This window comes from Oryzias latipes, chromosome 14, assembly GCF_053564925.1.
Source record: "Oryzias latipes strain Hd-rR chromosome 14, Olatipes_Hd-rR_3.1".
Classification (NCBI taxonomy): Eukaryota; Metazoa; Chordata; class Actinopteri; order Beloniformes; family Adrianichthyidae; genus Oryzias; species Oryzias latipes.
Window position 1 is genome coordinate 24867283 of NC_136250.1, and position 17442 is coordinate 24884724.

At 42.0% G+C, this 17442-nt stretch overlaps 3 protein-coding genes across 6 annotated transcripts in view; all 3 read left to right on the forward strand.

Annotated features, from left to right (window-relative positions):
* LOC101160093 (olfactory receptor 8G17) lies at window positions 1-1367 on the forward strand. The gene has a single exon (XM_004076747.4). It carries the CDS (start codon window positions 96-98, stop codon window positions 1080-1082), a length of 987 nt encoding a protein of 328 aa, XP_004076795.2. The 5' UTR covers window positions 1-95; the 3' UTR covers window positions 1083-1367.
* A 4756-nt stretch (window positions 1368-6123) lies between these two features.
* LOC101160339 (olfactory receptor 56A4) lies at window positions 6124-7234 on the forward strand. Its single transcript, XM_011483883.4, has one exon. It carries the CDS (start codon window positions 6257-6259, stop codon window positions 7232-7234), a length of 978 nt encoding a protein of 325 aa, XP_011482185.3. The 5' UTR covers window positions 6124-6256.
* A 2407-nt stretch (window positions 7235-9641) lies between these two features.
* slco2b1 (solute carrier organic anion transporter family, member 2B1) overlaps window positions 9642-17442 on the forward strand; it is a 30405-nt gene continuing 22604 nt past the window's right edge. Inside the window, exons 1-5 of one of the 4 annotated variants that reach the window (XM_011483840.4) lie at window positions 9642-10083; window positions 11083-11176; window positions 11329-11466; window positions 11743-11905; window positions 11983-12210. In XM_011483840.4, coding sequence (XP_011482142.1) covers window positions 11108-11176; window positions 11329-11466; window positions 11743-11905; window positions 11983-12210 — 598 coding nt within the window. In that variant the 5' untranslated portion in view covers window positions 9642-10083; window positions 11083-11107. Of the gene's footprint in view, window positions 10089-11082; window positions 11177-11328; window positions 11467-11742; window positions 11906-11982; window positions 12211-17442 lie in introns of all 4 variants that reach the window. The other 3 variants (XM_011483841.4, XM_078931193.1, XM_078931194.1) reach the window with 3 other exon arrangements.

Below are 17442 nucleotides of genomic sequence, written 5' to 3' on the forward strand. Positions count from 1 at the left end.
GACAAACTAGGTAAAAATAACAGACAGAAAAGGATGTCATCAACAAATATTTATCCTCTAAGTTTTTTATATGATATCGGTCTCTAATATGTTTAATGTTTCACGAACCAAAAATCTCTCTGTCCTATAGGTCAATGGAAAACTACACATTGAACAGCTATTACCTGCAGCTCGAGAGCCTGAATGTCTCAGAGGCATCCAAGTATCCAGTCTTTTTCCTTTTTCTATTTATATACCTGCTCATCATGCTTACCAATGTTGGCATTTTAGTGTTGATAATCATAGACAGAAACCTCCATCAGCCCATGTACCTGCTGTTTTGCAACCTGTCGGTCAGCGATGTGATTGGTAACACATACATGATTCCCCGTCTGCTGTCAGACATCCTGAAGCCCCCTTCTGAGCGCCTCATCAGTTACTACGAGTGTGTGCTTCAGGCTTTCACCTCTCACATGTTTGGTACCACCTCCCACACTGTGCTCATGATTATGGCCTTTGACAGGTATGTGGCCATCTGTTACCCTCTGCGATATGCCAACATCATGACCAACAGGATGGTGCTGAAGCTGACTGTTTTTGCCTGGGGGGTGGCCTTTGTTTTGGTGAGCATTCTGCTCGGTCTGACAATCCGGTTGAACCGATGCAGGACTCTGATCTCAAACTCATACTGTGACAACGCCTCACTGTTTAAACTGTCCTGTGAGAGTGTGGTCATCAACAACATCTACGGCCTCACCTTCACCGTGGTCCTCCTTACCTCTTCCATCGGATGCATGGTCCTCACCTACACCAGCATCAGCGTGGTCTGTCTGACCAGCAAGAACAAGTCTTTGAACAGCAAAGCCCTGAAGACCTGCAGCACTCACTTAGTGGCGTATTTCCTTATGTTTGCCTGTGGAATGATCAACATTTTGTTGCATCGCTTCCCTGAGTACAGTTATTACAGGAGCATCACTGCTTTCATGTTTCATATCCTCCCTGGCACTCTCGACCCCATCATTTACGGGGTACAGTCCAAAGAAATCCGACATTTTTTGTCAAAGTTGTTAATGTCCAAAAAGGTTGTGTCCCGTTTCAGGTAATGTGTAAGTATATATAATATTGAGTTATCTATAAAACTTTTTCTATGTGTGAAAAGCATGGCTAAAAAATGTTGCATATCTTGGTTGAGTCAGTTACTGCTTGTAAGTGAATTTGTGTACTTGATGGGTAGAGTTCGGTTTTGGCTCTAATGATTCCTTTGACATGTTTTGCATAAGATATGCTCCTAACATATCCTGCTTTGTTATTCATCTAAAACTGTTGTAATCTGGAAAAAATCAATCAATCTGTTTTTCCATCTTTTTTGTATTTATTTGTGTGTTCGTTTGGTGTCTGGTTTTATTAAACCAAAAAATGTGTTTCTACAATAAACTTGTAAATTAGAGTGTAACAAAATGCAGACTAAAGTGTAAATTAACCTGTTTTAGTAGTTGTTGAATTCAAGTATTAGTCACTTGCAATAAAGGTCAAAAACAAGAGCCCCAAAACAATTTTGAGGCACATTTTAACTTTATTGTCAACTTGTTGTATATTCATTACTGGGTAGAATTAAGTGGTGTGGACAGTAATTTCTGCAGCAAATATTTCTCTTGTGCACATGAGTGTGTGTGTGTGTGTGATTGTAACCACTTTTGATGCCAGTTTTCACGATGACCACCCTGCCTGCTTTCTTGTTTTCTGGTTATGGATGAGGTGTCAAACAGTCAGAACGAGGAGACACCTCAGTACCAGATCTTGAGGACTAGGTTTGGACTGGTCTAGTCTCCAAAGATCTATTGTAGCTTAACTGAACAATCGAACAAATAAGCCAGTATTTTAGATCCACAAGTACAAGGTGGGCTGCACGGCGCAGTGTTTGGAGCCCTTTCCTCACAGCTCTGGCCTCAAATGGTTAAGTAAAAAGCTTCTGCATTTTCAGCCAACAAATTGTTTCAGATCTCTCTGTAAAAATAACTACATACAATGAAAAAAAATTTTTTTTTTTGTTTTTTTGCAAAAAACGGCTGGCCCCAAAATAATAATACACAGATAACTGAAAGACAAACCAGAAGCCTGGGGGATTTAACGTTCCCCCATTATGGTCAACAGTTTTGTTGTTTAAGTTACTACAGAGACCAGTAATACTGGTTACTGTTATCCGAAAACAACTGATCCTAATGAGATCGTTTTCCAGCAACTAGACACTTGTCAACAGTTTCTAATTTAATTAGTCCCTTGGGTAAATAGCTGACGCTTCGTGGAGTTCATGAGAAGACGATAACAGGGATAAAGGGAGGGTTAATAAAAGCTCCTGGGACGGCAGAGTCCCCCTTCACCGCACCAGAATTAAGAAACTTTGGCCTTCCAGATGAAGCTGATAAAGCTAAATTGAAATTACTGACCAGTTCTAGTATACACAGTAAAACGAAACTGTAAAAGTAACTGTTTGTTTTTTGAGTGGAACAGTGATTAGTGCTTTTTCCTCACAGCGAGGAGACTCCGGTTCAAGTTCCAGCTAGGACCTTTCTGATTGGAGTTTGCATGATCTCCCAGTTTTCATGCCCAAAAACATGCTTCATAGGTTAGTTGGTTACCCTAAATTGTCCCTTTGCTGTCAGTGTGTATGGGTGTATGACTGTGTGTTGGCGATCTGCAAAGGTTTTCCCTGCCTTTGCCCAACAGTAGCCAGGTTAGGCTCTGGCAGCCTAGAGACCCCAAAAGGGATACAGCGGGTTAAGAAAATGGATGGATGGGTTTGAGTTTCAGAGTACAAATGGTAGAAAACTTCATTTTTAAAACCAATCACAAACTCAAAGAATTGAGTTTGAGGTAAAGCGATAGGCTATTGATTGACAAGTTCAGGTAGAATTCCATTGATCAAGTCTGCAGTTGCAAGTCTTTATTTACTTTTTACTGAGTCCTCATCAAATGTTTCATATCAGTCTAGTCTGCTCATTGTTTACTTTTAAATCACATCTCAAAAAACCCCCATGTTCCACCAGGTTATTGCTCCATGTAGAATGTTTTTTTTAGGTGTACTTCCTGTATATGCTGGAAGTGTATAGGGACTTTAAAAGTCCATAACTTGAGCAGCTGCAGTTTGTGTTAGTGCAGAATTACCTTAAGCTTCACTTTGGAAAAAAAAGATGAGGCTGAAAAAAGAATTTATAACAAAATCCGTCAGTGATTTTCTTCCACTTATCCAATCTAATTCCAAATTCGGCAACAACACACTTTGCAAACCATCTTGATTCTGCAGTATTCTCGATGTCTTTAACTTTTTCTTTTTACTGCATCAAGTAATATATAATGGAACCAAGTCGGATAAGACAACATCAAAGCTTTTGAAAAGATCTTCTGGTCAAAGAAGAACAACTCTGTGGAGAAATTCTGCGTTTCCTCTGTTTTTTCCAATCAAAAGCATTGATGTTGGATTGCTCAGTGTAGATTTAATGCTGCGATTATTAAAGGAAAAAAGGAGGAAACATTTTGGGAGGCACCACAGAGCAACCAAGGATCCAATGGACCAGCGGTCGCCTTCAAACACTGATGAAGATTTTTGATGAAGCTTTTACTTTTCTTTTAGTAAATCAAAAGAGAAATAAAGATACAGAAAAGCAGCATGAAGCTCTGTTAAGCAGACAACATGCAAAGATGCTGGTTATATGAGATGATTGCTCATTTGGATTTTTCCATGTTTACATGGTTTTCTTTGGATTTTTACACTTTAAAGCTGAGTCAGAAATGAATTGTGAAAAAGATGAGTCATAAAAAAACTGGCTAAGCTAACGGTGGCTTTAAGCTGTGTTCACACCGCCTTCAAGCCATTGAATGAGAATTGAAAGTTAAACAAGGTTGAACTTTGACCAATCAGGGACTCAGTGACATATGAATAGTTTCCATTTTAATTCATGGAAGTACCAACAACCATTTGAAAATTGATCTTAGAGGAGGAATTATTAATTGTAGTCTGTGCAGAATTATATAACACAAATCAGAACAGAGATATGAAAGAAAAAGCTTGGAGCAAGATTTGCCAGATTTTTTCTTTTTTTATTTGAATGCCATTATCAGAACGATTAAAAATGTATGTTTTTTTTCTATTCATTAAAGAAACAACAAAATAGTAAATGGCGAAACGTGCAGAAATTCTTTTTTTAAATGGGCGGAGCTTGATGAAGTTGGTAGGCAGAGGCCAAGCTGCCGTCTCTCCAGAGACACATTTCAGTCCATCACTCCCAAAGGCTTCACTGCATCCTTTAATTCTATTTAAGAGGTGGCCAATGAGACCCCCAGAGGTGTTGCTCACTACCCCCCTCCTAATTTAAAAAAAAAGCAACACAGTTAGGAAAAAATGATTCAAATGGGGTTGTGCAACACCTAACTTTCCCCTCCGTGCTGTAAATCTTTTTCAAAGTGCATCACCTCATCACCTGCCAGCCTTCAAAAGGAGATCCAGTTCCAATATTCATCGCCAGTTCGTTGCCCCTGATGGTGCATAGTTGGTCGCTAAGTTTACTTAGTCCATGTATCCTTGCTTTTGTCCTAATCTCGTTCTAAGGACATCATTACCACGATTGGTCACCTGAGTCTTCCGTCCTCCTGACTTCAAGTCTCTGCTGAACTCCAGTCACGCCATGAGCCTTGGTCGAACCTCCAGTCACGCCACGAGCCTTGGTCGAACCTCCAGTCACACCACGAGCCACGGACTAATCTCCAGTCACGCCATGAGCCGTTATCCAGCATCCCGCTTCGCCACAACTCCAAGCCACACAGGATCAAAAATAAACTTTATTACTCACCTTATACTCACCTGTGTTTTCCTTCCGGGTTCCAGCGTTTGGATCTGCCTCGCCTAGCTTGCCATGACAGTTATTGGTAATATTAACTTTTATTTTATGCAAAGTCTATATTTTCTCTTAATGTAAAGTCAATATTATATTTGCGGTGCGTTCCAAATTATTATGTAATTTGTATTTAAGTGTTAAAAAGTTTAAATTATTTGTTTTTCAATTGAACTCATCGACGATATTGCGTCTCTGGGCTTTTGGATAACTGACATCAGTCTCAGACACCTGTGATAGTTAGTTTACAAGGTGAGATCAATTAAAGGAAAAATATCTAAATGACGTAAAAAAAATCATAGAAAAATATAATTTGCATAATAATTTGGAACATGCTCTTTATGTCCTCTCATCAGAAAAATGCTACATGAAGATGTTAAAAACACAAAACATTTCAGTGGGTCTTTAAGCCTTCATTTCTCTCTAACTTGTGTCCCTCAACTGAGCAAACAGATGAGAGCTGAAGGCCTTTTGTGTTGGACTGGTTTTACTATTACAAAAAGAGGTTATATATCTTCGAAAACCAGAGTGTAAATTTGGATAAACCCCTTATTAGTTTTTTTATTTTTTATATGTTACATTTTCTGTGTGTGGGGAGGGGAAGAATGTGGGGGAGGGGGAGGGGGTCAACTATTCATTACAGTTTAGTCAAAACATCTTTCTGCTTTATTATTTTTTCAAAACTCAAACATTATCCAGTCAGTGATGTCCAATAATACCCTTCTTTTCTAATTTCTTATTTCATTTCACTTTTTAACATTTTATTCCAATTTCTGTTATTTGCTTTGGTTTTCAGAATATGTCTTTATTTTAAGGATGTTATTAATATGTATTTGTGTGCGACCAGCGCAAAAAGTGATGGAAATTCATGTCAGCCGCATGCAGCTAAGATGCACATTAACCCTAATCATAACTTCAATCCCTCCCTGGGTCGGTTTGGGCAAGAAAAAAAAGTTCAGCACTTGTATTTGGAAAATTACGAGGGAATGGTCAATTTCTTATTTTTATGTTTTGGTTTTTGGAATCTTGTTTTGATTTTTAAAACGTAATGTTTTTTATTATTTGCTTTGCTTCACCCTCTGTAGCAACCCCCCCCCCCCGACCCCACCCACTGCCCATGTGCATAAAAAGAGACGAGGCTCGTTGTCTCGTCTAGTTTCTCTTCAGCATGTTCTTTGTGGGTCGTCAGAGTGTTTCCTTTGGTCCTGTTCTTTTTTAAAGATGCTACTTAGTTACATTTTCTAATCTGAACCTCAGCTGTGACTTGTGGTGACTGTTTCCCTCCTTTTCTCCTCTAAACACATATTCATAATTTATCTGACTGGTATATTTACGTTCTTAAATCATTTAAGATTTAGCAGCAACTTTATTGAACTTCCTGGGTTGCATCGATGGAAAACATCACCTTCAACAGCTTTTACCTCCAGCTGGAGGGCCTCAAGGTCACTGAGACCTCGAAGTATTACATTTTTCTCATCTTTTTCTTCTCCTACATTTTTATTATGGTGACCAATGTGGGCATTTTAGTGTTGATAATCATAGACAGAAACCTCCATCAGCCCATGTACCTGCTGTTCTGCAACCTGCCAATCAACGATGTGATGGGAAACTCTATAATGATTCCCCGTCTGCTGTCGGTCATCCTGAAGCCCCCCTCTGAGCGCCTCATCAGTTACTACGAGTGTGTGCTTCAGGCTTTCACCGCTCACATGTTTGGTACCACCTCCAACACTGTGCTCATGATTATGGCCTTCGACAGGTATGTGGCCATCTGTAACCCTCTGCGCTACACCAACATCATGACCAACAGGATGGTGCTAAAGCTGACTGTTTTTGCTTGGGGGTCGGCCTTTGTTTTGGTGGCCATTCTGCTTGGTCTGACAATCCGGCTGAGCCGATGCAGGACTCTGATAGAGAACCCCTTCTGTGACAACGCCTCGCTGTTCAAGCTGTCCTGTGAGAGCGTGGTCATCAACAACATCTACGGCCTCACCTTCACCGTGGTCCTGTTCTCGTCTTCCATCGGAAGCACGGTCCTCACCTACACCAGCATCAGCGTGGTCTGTCTGACCAGCAAGAACAAGTCTTTGAACAGAAAAGCCCTGAAGACCTGCAGCACTCACCTTTTCGTTTATATGGTCATGATTTCCTGTGGTCTTCTCAATATAGTGCTACATCGTTTCCCTGAGTACTCGGACCAGAGAAAGCTTATTGTCATCTTGTTCCACATTATTCCAGGGAGCCTCAACCCAATCATCTATGGACTTCAGTCAAAGGAGGTCCAGCGCTTTTTTCGCTCTAAAGGGCTTTGTCCTCATTTTGATGTGGCAGCAATGCATTCGCTATTTTTTTCTCGTTTTAAGAAATAAACATGTTGTGATTGTGATATCATTGTTAAAGGGTGAACATGCTGCCATCAACTTAAACTATTAATCAATGTATCAGTGGGTAAAAGGCTGTACCAATATTATGAAATCTCTTTTTTTTTTTTTTTTTTTTTATATTTTTGCAATGCTGCAAAAATCTTTGCACCATAAAGAGACTTTCAAAAAAAATAAATTCGATAAATTTACTGAAATCCTTTTATTGTCTCTGTCTGATGCTTTTTTATTATCATTTTTATGTATTAAACTTCCAGAGAATTCTGAGTTTTCAGTTCATTATTTGTTATTCCAGTATCTGTTTCTTGCGCAGGATGTCAGGAACTCCCCCTCTGCCCTTTTCTCTACTGATCCTTCTCCAAATCATACTTTGAAACTGGAATGCTTGTATTTTCCCTTAAGGTCTGGACCTCCTCAGTTGCTATTTTTCGTGTAAAGGAGCAGCAGATCTAATCTAAGCGATTCCTCCTGTCTCCAAAGAAGCCTCCGTGCTTTTTGGGGGAAGTCCACTTCTGCTTCTGTGATCTGCATGGCAGGGACGGATGGACCAGTAAACTGAGAGGTGTTTCTTCATCCTCAGCTTTCTTCTCTAAAACAACAAATTCAAATGTTTCTGCAGATGCATCAATTTCACAGTCCATCCTTCATTGCTGTGAACAGAATAAACCCTTTAACCTTCGCATCTGGGGGAGGGAATTATTAGCATCCTGGAAGGGGCTTTCTGTTTTTTCTGTGTAAACCAGAAACTTGGAATAGGTGATTCTCATCCCGTTTACACTCAGCTGCACACCAATCCAAAGAGAGCTGAAGGTCATGTTCAAGCCAGAGACCCCAAAACAAACCCAGTGCCAAAAATATAAAAAACACAACAAGACACAAGTCACACATTTAACATACCGGCAAAATTACAATTGTGTGTCTGTGTGGTGTAAGCAGAGCCTGTGCTCAGGTGAGTCTGTTCACTTGTAACCCCACCACCAGCCACAAGCACCCCCCAATACATGCTCTGCTTTTTTTTTTTTTTACATTCTCCTGATAATCTTCTTTGTTATAAACTGACCAATCAAATGCCTCATTAAAAGTAGGTGATCTCACGTCCAACATTCAAAACATTTATTTGATTTTGTGTTGCCCGCTTTCAAGCGGTTTGGCCTCTCAAGAAGCTCACTCCTGATTGGTTAGACTGGTTGTGCTGGAACTGTTGATTCAACTTACTAATGGCGTCCTGTTCCAACGTGGCGGCCAAAAAATAGCAACTGAACTGACTTTATTTTGTTGGCAACTGAAGTAAGTCATTTTCTATGGGTGATGTCACACTCACTCAGTCCAGCTCTCATGTACAAAATAACGTGCAAACACAATAACTTACATGGAATCAACTCAAACTACACCACCAGTTCTTGACACTGTCATTTACACACAGATACTCTGTCTTTCAGTCGACCTTCATTCCTCTCTTTTACAAAGCAAACCTCCACCTCCTTTGGTGTTCATGCACCTTCTCTCTGCTCTCACCGCAGATCACAATGTCATCTGCAAACACCATAATTAACAGAGATCCCTGTCTAACCTCACCTGTCAGTCTGTCATCACCACAGCAAACAAGAGTGATGTGATGGTCATGAATGAAACAACTCCTAGAGCTGGCTCTAGGACAAAGAGGACAGTTTGCATGTAATTAAAAAAATATGTGTGGGCACTGCAGCGATGTGCATTTTGCCCGCACAAATTGGGGCCAACATAAATTTCCTGCAGTTTTTCTACTTATTAAGTCGTAATTATGAGGGAATAACATTTGTCTTGTTTTCTTAACGCCCCTGGTTTATAGTACAGTAGATATTGAACTTTATTGATATTGAAACAGAAATCTTTTTTAAAACCATTAATTGTTTTATAATAATCATTGCTATTATTGACTATGAATATTGGTCAGTTTAGTACAACTGACACAAGTTTTAGTTTGTGTCAGTTCATTTTAGTGAACTCTGAAAATGTATTTTCTGACCTGAAATAAAAACTCATTAATGCTGCTTCTTCAAGTGTCCTCTGGCTCCACCTGCTGGTCGGCTCAGTATCACTCTTTATCAGGTTTCTGCTTTATGGACCTTCTACTTCTTGAGTTGTTATTGAAATAAACATAATTTGTTAAAGACGTTTGTACAAAAATAAATTTTACTAAGAGGTAAAGAAGTTGTTGTTTTTTTACAAACAAATATGGATAAAAGTGTTTGTGGGCAGGAAGTGATGCGAGGAAAGTGTTCACATACTGAAATTACAGCGAGAAGATTTAATCAGAGAAGAAAAAAACTGCACGCAAGAAACCAACTGTGAGTCACACAGCTGAGATGATTGGCCTTTCATGTCATATTTTACTCTGGATCAACTTGTTCTTTCTGAGTTAGAGCCTTTGCAAATGAGCCTGATCCTCCTGTCTGAACTTTTTTCCATTGCTTTTCACTCCTCCCAACTGTTCAGGGTCAAATTCCAGGAGCTCCTCCCTGCAAGTTGTTGTCAGCACGTTGAGCTTAGACTGCCAGCGGCTGGAGAACAGAACAGAAACCGAGGTCCTGAGTCGAGGAGCCTGAGGACTGAGACCACCCCACAGCCACGGTGATTTGCTCTTCAGAGCTGCTCTGTTTTGGGGGGAGCTGCAGCCCCCACACTCCACGGGACATGAAGCAGCTGCATGCATGCAGACCTCAGCCTTATCTGCGTGAGTTTGGCTTCAGTCTGGCTCTGATTTCACACTAAAGCTAAATCAACGCTGGAACACTCTGACCCCCCCGCCCCCTGCAAAAAGACTGACGGACGGCCCGGGGATCACAGCAACACTAAAGGTGAGGTCTGTCTTTACCTACTTTTTAAAGCTTTTGTTTCCAAGATCAGAGACAGAGGAGGGGGCGGAGCTTGGATTTGAGATTCAGATTCACTTTTTGAAGACCTGAAATCCTGAACACCAGAAATGTAAAGAATTTAGGAGTTTGTTTAGAGTAAAGCGAGGTGTGGACACATGATCATGTGTAGTGACATGTCTGTTATGATAGCAGTTTAAATGGCATTCCAGGGGGGGTCAGTCATTTCCTGCCATTTCTCTGTCACGTTATCTTCATTTCTGAAACCTTGAGGGTTCTTCAGTTCTGCATCAGTCATTTAACTCATTACAGAAGATGCCTCATCTAAGTAGAACATGGGGGCGAAACAGAGAAATCAGAGGATTCTGCACGTTTCTGCTCTGAGCTGAAATGAAACCAGAGAGCAGATCCGCTCGAAGAAGAGTCTGGATTCAGCCAGGTCTGATGCCCGTCCATGAGGCCCACATCCACATGAAATTATAAATTAAAAAAATGTTGCAGGACACAAACTAACATGAGATCTTCACTGGATCATGAAGATCCAGCTGTCGGATGAAAATGGGTGCATGGTGGGGGGGGGGGGTCCGAAGGGTTTAAATCAATCTAAACTTCCCACACACAGCTGAGGTGTTATCTTCATCAAAGAGGGAGTGGACAAAGGAATCAAGATGAGCTGATAAGCAGCCTCCTGTCAGCTGACTCCTCCTTCCTGCTTGCTGTCCTTCTTTGTTTTTCTGCACTGGTTCTGCTCTGCGCTTCGACTTCCTTCACATAACTTAAATACCCCCCTCCAAATAAAAGTAGTTCATAATTTACCAACTTGGGGGGGGGGGGGGGGGGGGTTATGCTCCTAGTGACATTTCAGTGTAGCACTAAAGTGTGTGGGGAGGCAGCAGCTCAAAGAGGCTGCTGTGCATGAAGCAGATCTTTGCTGGGGGGGGCGGCAGTCTGCAGCTCTGTATAACATTGTTTGCGTTTGAACAGGTCTGTGTGCGGTGGAAGCTCAGGGATGAGGGCCACCGACACCACTGCTCCAGGAGCCCAAGTTCGGCCCCGGGGCCCCTTCAACAGGATCAAGGTCTGCAGTTTAAAAAAAAATCCTGATCACTCAGCTCAGACATAAACCTTTAATGATTCTAACTCTTCTCCAAAAGCTGCTACCTTCCACCTGAAGGTCGGTTGTTTTGTCTCGCCCCCGGTTGTCACTCATCCTCCCTCCGTCTCCCCCAGGTCTTCGTGCTCTGCCACAGTCTGCTGCAGCTGGCGCAGCTGCTGGTTTCAGGCTACATGAAGAGCTCCATCACCACCATTGAGAGGCGTTATGGTCTGTCCAGCCAGAAGTCAGGGATCCTGGCTTCTTTCAACGAGGTCAGTGGGGTCAGACAGACCTAAACAATGCTTAGGTCCCAAAGGCATTTCTTGACATGAGACCTTAACCTTAACCTTAATCAAGGGAATTTTCAGATTTCAATGCTTTACTTGAAGAAGCTCAGCTCTGGAATTTTTTTATCCTTTTTCATGTTTTAAACACTTTCCTCTGTCGATCATGTGAAGCTGGTCAACAGAATTCAGACACATCCTAGTGTGAAGGTCGGACATTTCTACCCCATCCAGTCACAGCCATGATGATGTTTGTGTCTGCAGGTGGGAAACACAGTCCTCATCGTTTTTGTCAGCTTCTTTGGGAGCCGCGTCCACCGACCTCGCTACATTGGGGGAGGAGCCTTGCTGGCATGCTTGGCCTCATTGCTTATAGCTTCCCCGCACTTCCTGAATGACCAGTACATCTACACTGACCACACTCCAAGTCAGAGCGCACACAAGCACATGCTGCACCCCAACCCTCTGCCACGCCCATGCTGAAATCTTTTTTCTTTCCCCCAGCAGCTTCGGGAGACAACAACTCAGGGTTCTGCCAAACTGCAGGCGCCCTGGCCATCTCATCCTCCAATCAGACATGCCAGGCTCAGGCCGACTCCTCCCATTCAATGGTGTACCCTATGCTGCTTCTGGGCCAGCTGCTGCTGGGCATTGGTGCCGTCCCAATCCAGCCCTTCGGCATCTCCTACATCGATGACTTTGCCAGCAAGAAGAACTCTCCGATTTACCTTGGTAGGATTCAGTGTTTTAGTGGCTGCTAATGCTTCACCTTTATGACATTTTCTACCATTTCTTTCTGTCATAAAGGGATTTTCTTTATAAAACTCCCTGCAATTGTCAATGTCACCTGTCATAGACAGTGGCCGGTGGCTAAAGGTTTTTTTCTCTGCAGTAGCTTAAGGGTTGCTAAGTGACTGTAAGGAGTTGCTAATTCGTTTTTACGTTAAATTACATGTTCAAGAAGGAAAGTAACAGGAACGCATATTCAACAATGCTAATTAATACCAGATTTACATTTATTGTCTTGTCGATATATTGCACTTTTAAAATGTGTTAACTCTCCAAGTTCAAAGAAAGAGAAGAAGATGTTGAAGTGTGGTAGGAAAATAAACAGTAATTTATTTAAGAGGAGATGTTGAGTCTGTGGTGTACCGGCGTCCACGTCTCTCCTTTGCCGCGTGGAAAATTTGCTGCCTGAGCATATAAAACTGGAATTTTGTGATGGCAAAAACGTTGTTCTTTTTGCCACTTTTCTTGGCAATTTATGATAGTTTTTGCTTGCCATAGCTCAACGCCCGTCCAAAGACGGGTTCATAAGCTTGACGCCCTAGACGCGTGTGGGAGGAGCTACCACCAAATGTTTTCAGCCTGATCGCTACATGGAGCGGTGTCTGTGTGTTTCTCTTTCCAATGAATGGAAGACAAAGAGGATGTTAAAGGCCCATTTACAAACAAAGGAGGCCCATAAAGGCCATTTTAGAATGGATAACAGTTTATGTAACACCCATCATATTTCTAACTCTCCACAAACAAAACACTTAAATGTAGTTTATTGCTAATTTATGACCAATTTCCCTCGTCCCCTTCTAAATGTCCAAATCGAATTTCAAATAAAGTTTCAAATCAAACTTAAAATTATTTTTTCTCATTGTTCTATTGAAGCCCCTGACTGTGGGAACTTTTGTTTTAATATACCGATACAAAAGTTTCAAATTATTATCCAAGTGTCCCAAAACATGAAAGTAACTCTGTTAGCATAACCTGTGCTTTTGCTTTTAGCGACACATTGATCCTATTATTGATTAAAATGGAGAAAAAAATCTGAAGAGTGAAAAGTTTACCTTTCATGAATTTTGAAGCCTAAAAAAATGTGCATCCACATCCACACCCCCCACCCACCACCACACACACACACACACACACTGGTCTAATGTTCACCTGTAATCGAAGTCCATTCGTCTGTCCGCATCACCCAGCGTCTGGGCCCGGATAGTTAGGGCTAGTTAGTTACCCCTGATTTAGAGGATGGGTCAAGAACAGAGAGCAGATTTCACACACCCAGGTGGGATAACTGATATAATCTTAACTTTATAACACCAGGAGTGGTGTGAGTACAAAAAACCATGACAGAAACACAGCAAAAGTGTGACAACCAAGCTGATGGATGAAGCACAACACACATGTGACAAAGGGAAACACAACTGACACAAATGAACATACTACCCTTAATTTTAACTTGTCTTGTCCAACAGCTGAGCAGACAGATGAAAGCTGAAAGCTTCTTGTGTTGGACATGTTTTACTGTTACAATGGGGGTGATGAAACATTTGACACACTAGGTGTATATTTAAATAAATCCCTTTTGTAATTTAGGCTAAACATTATTCATCTTACTCATATCTGTGACAATCTTTTAATGGACTGGACGAAAAAGAAAATAAGGGAAGAAGAGAGGGATGCCGGGGGGGGGGTGTAGGAGGGTGATTAAAGAGGAGGGGGGAAAGAACCGTGAAGCAGCATAAGGCAACAAGTTGCTGGATGTTTACAATCATTACAGTCAGGTTTATAAGTGATGTAAATCCAATACGGGGCGGGGCCTGTCCACACACACACACACAAATGCCACAAACATACCTGTGGGCTGCAAAAATGCCCACATACAAAACATGTCAACATGTACACAATACAACTGATGTTGACACACGCATACTTATGCATTCGGACCAACATGTGAAATACTTCATTTAATCACTCAAACTATTTGTGCAAAGGTGAGATAGCACCTGTGCTCGATTATATCTTTATGTTCTTCTAAAGTAGATGATGGAATGTAAAAAGAAGGAGGGAGAGTACCAAGCCATCCCCACACCAAGATACCCGCCACGGCAGCAGTGGCAGCAAGGACCCCCCAAGACCTGCACGGCAGCAGATAGAGAACAACCCCCCAATGGGCAATCACATCTGTCATCCAGGCCAGGGCCAGCAGGACCCCGGTACAGAGAGGCCCCGGGGGACAGAGATTGCAAGCCTCAGCCCAACCAGGAGAGCAGCTCCCCTGCCAGTAAGCCCAACGCGGGGCCCTGCCTCAGGAGAGCACCCCCATTCCCAGACAAGGGATACCTGGCCTATGCTCCAGACAACCGCCCACGGTTGGTCCAGGTGAGAGCAAGGAAGGGGCCAGCCACCCTGCCCAGGAGTCGCCAAGTCGCCCCAGAGCGGTGGGGTCCACCATAAGTGTTGTTACCATGGCCTGACCAGGCTCACCCATAGATTGAATTTGGAGAAGGCCCGCTCTCGAGAACAAGGACCAGAACTCACACCACAGGGACACGGACACCCCCAGGCTCAGATGTGATGTAAACCCTGGCCCATGGTCTTGCCAGACAGCACAGGGATCCCTCTCCCCGCGTGGAGAGAGGGCCGCCAGGCTCAGGAAGCCAGCACCCAAGGGACACGGCCGCCGTTGCCAAGGGCCTGGTACCCCCTACCAGGGATGGGGTAGGAGACAGGTGGTCCGTGGTCCCACCTTCCTTGATATGATATATGTGTGTGTGTTTGTGAGCAGGGGTGTGTGTGTATGTGTGTTGGAGAGTCTATTTTTGAGGGGTAAAGGGTGTGTGTGCTAAGGGGGTTCCCATACGACATCCAGGGGAGGGGGACCACTGCCAAGTAACTCCTCCCCCCAAGGATGACACCCCCCCCCCCCCCATGACCCTATTAAGTGATTATATGAGGCTTTATGAGTATTATATGACCCATTTTTAACCACTGACTTAATATGGGAATTGGGGTGAGTGAGTCCGTGTGATGTTACCCAAAGAAAGTGGCTCCAACCAAATGAAGTGAATTTAGTCGGTATTTTTCCACAGTATAGACACCGCCATACATGAGCTAGAAGTTGTCAGATAGGAGTGATTGTCCGTCTGAGTCAACCGTTGTAGGGTAACCGCTTCTGCCATTCAGGAGTGAGCATGTTAGATCACCAGACCGCTACCACTGAAAGCAGGCTCAGGTCTGTCAATGAAACGTTTTGAACGTTTGACATGAGACCACATGATTTGATTGAGGCATCCGATTGGCCAGTTTTGAACCACAATAACGTGAAATAAAGAAAAAATATAATGAAAAAACAGGATTATTAAGAACATTTTAGAAAAAAGTATCTCTATAAAAGTCTATGGGATTATCAGGCAGTGTTTAGATTTAAAATCCAACTGAACCAGAACTGCTTGATTGATCTGTCATGGTTCAATCATGAACTCTGAAATGGTTCGTGTCCTAATAACTGTCAGCTATTTTTACAATATTTTCCCCATCTTTGAACAGAAAGAGATTTTTTGATGTCATATTGATTCAAAATGACAATAAAGATGAAAAATTGGACTTAAAAGAGCCCAAAATAGGGCCGACAGGTTATGTGACCACAACACGTATTCATCTGTCATTTGTGCACTTCATGCCCAAATGCAACCTCTATACACAGTCGACCCTAAACCAAAGAACTCTGCATTCTGCCTCTTTAGGTTGAGGCCTGAAAACACACACACACACCTCTGCTGCCATTCCTGGCTGAAATGAGATTTCTTACAACACTTCCTGTTGTTGATGGTTGCTTTAACACATCCTGTTGGCCTCTTTAAGGTCTGCCGTGCCGATGACCTACAGCAGCTTGCGAAACAACAGCTTTAATCACAGCTTTGTGAGGAGAAATGCTTTACTTCAGAATTACAGGACAGAAGTTGTTGAGACACGGCAGTTAGAGTAACGCAACTTGTTCTGTGTCATAACAACTATTAATCTTTCAGCAGGAAGTCTTCACAGAATCATCTCCATAAAAATACGTCCTTCTGCAGGAAAAAATAACGTATTCAGTTTATACAATTTCAAACACCTTTATTGTTTTAGGCTTTCCTTTCCAAACTTTAGCGGAGATCTTCCAGCTGCTAGATCCTCCCTCCGCTGCTGATTTCAATGCCTATAAGCACTGTGGGAATCAGCAGAAACAACAACTAGGCTGTTTTTCTCAGCCGGAACGTTTTCCACAAATGATCAGACATTTGAATTTCTTTGTGTTCACTGGTACTCATTGTCTTCATCTGCTCTTTGGAACCATCTATGGTTCAGAGTCTATGACAGCAACTATCTTCCCTAAAATACTTACAAAAGTGTCTTTGTGTGACAGTTGGAGCTTTTCAGAATATTTCAGACAAAAATAAACTCTAAAACATTCTTAGCTCTGTTTGACAAGAATGTCAGCTCCAGCTGTGAGCTGTGAAACTGCAGCGCAGATCTGATAGTGAAACTGGAGAGCTACACAGTAAAGATTTGTAACTCCAGAGAGAGCTGATGCCTGCAGAGATGATGACGTGTCAGAGGAGCACACAGACTACCATATAGCAACAACACAACAAACTAGGGCTGCACGATATGAGGAAAACTCGCGATATGCAATAGTGATCAATATTGGGATGACTGTATAACTTGCAATAAATGAACAAATAGCAAAACAACCAAAAACATAATTTCCATTTCACTGCAACAGTTTAAAAATTATACTCCAAATGACCATCATCCACATAGGAGGCGAACATCTAACATAAAGAGCTCCATCCGATTAGTCAACAATGTCAAGAGCTCCATCTGATTGGTCAAATGCATAAATGGATTTTTTTCATTCGTTAAATACTTCAAACTGCCATAAGATTTTTTAGCACATTTATTGTAACTACTTCTCACTGTCTTTTGCGATATGCATATTGCACAGCTTGATTTTACGATAATGATACATTTGCGATTTATTGTGCAGGCCTACAGCAAACACAAAAACATATACATACACTTCATTTTTAATCATCTCAGAGCTGTTGGAATAAACAAAATTTTCATTATTTATGTGTTTGGGTGCTTTTGGTTTCAATAATTTCTATCATGTTTCTACTGTTGGGCGGAAGTGAGGTACATCCT

Coding starts and splice junctions, on each gene's coding strand:
- LOC101160339 (XM_011483883.4), top strand. CDS start 6,257: ATGGAAAACATCACCTTCAACAGCTTTTACCTCCAGCTGGAGGGCCTC.
- LOC101160093 (XM_004076747.4), top strand. CDS start 96: ATGTTTCACGAACCAAAAATCTCTCTGTCCTATAGGTCAATGGAAAAC.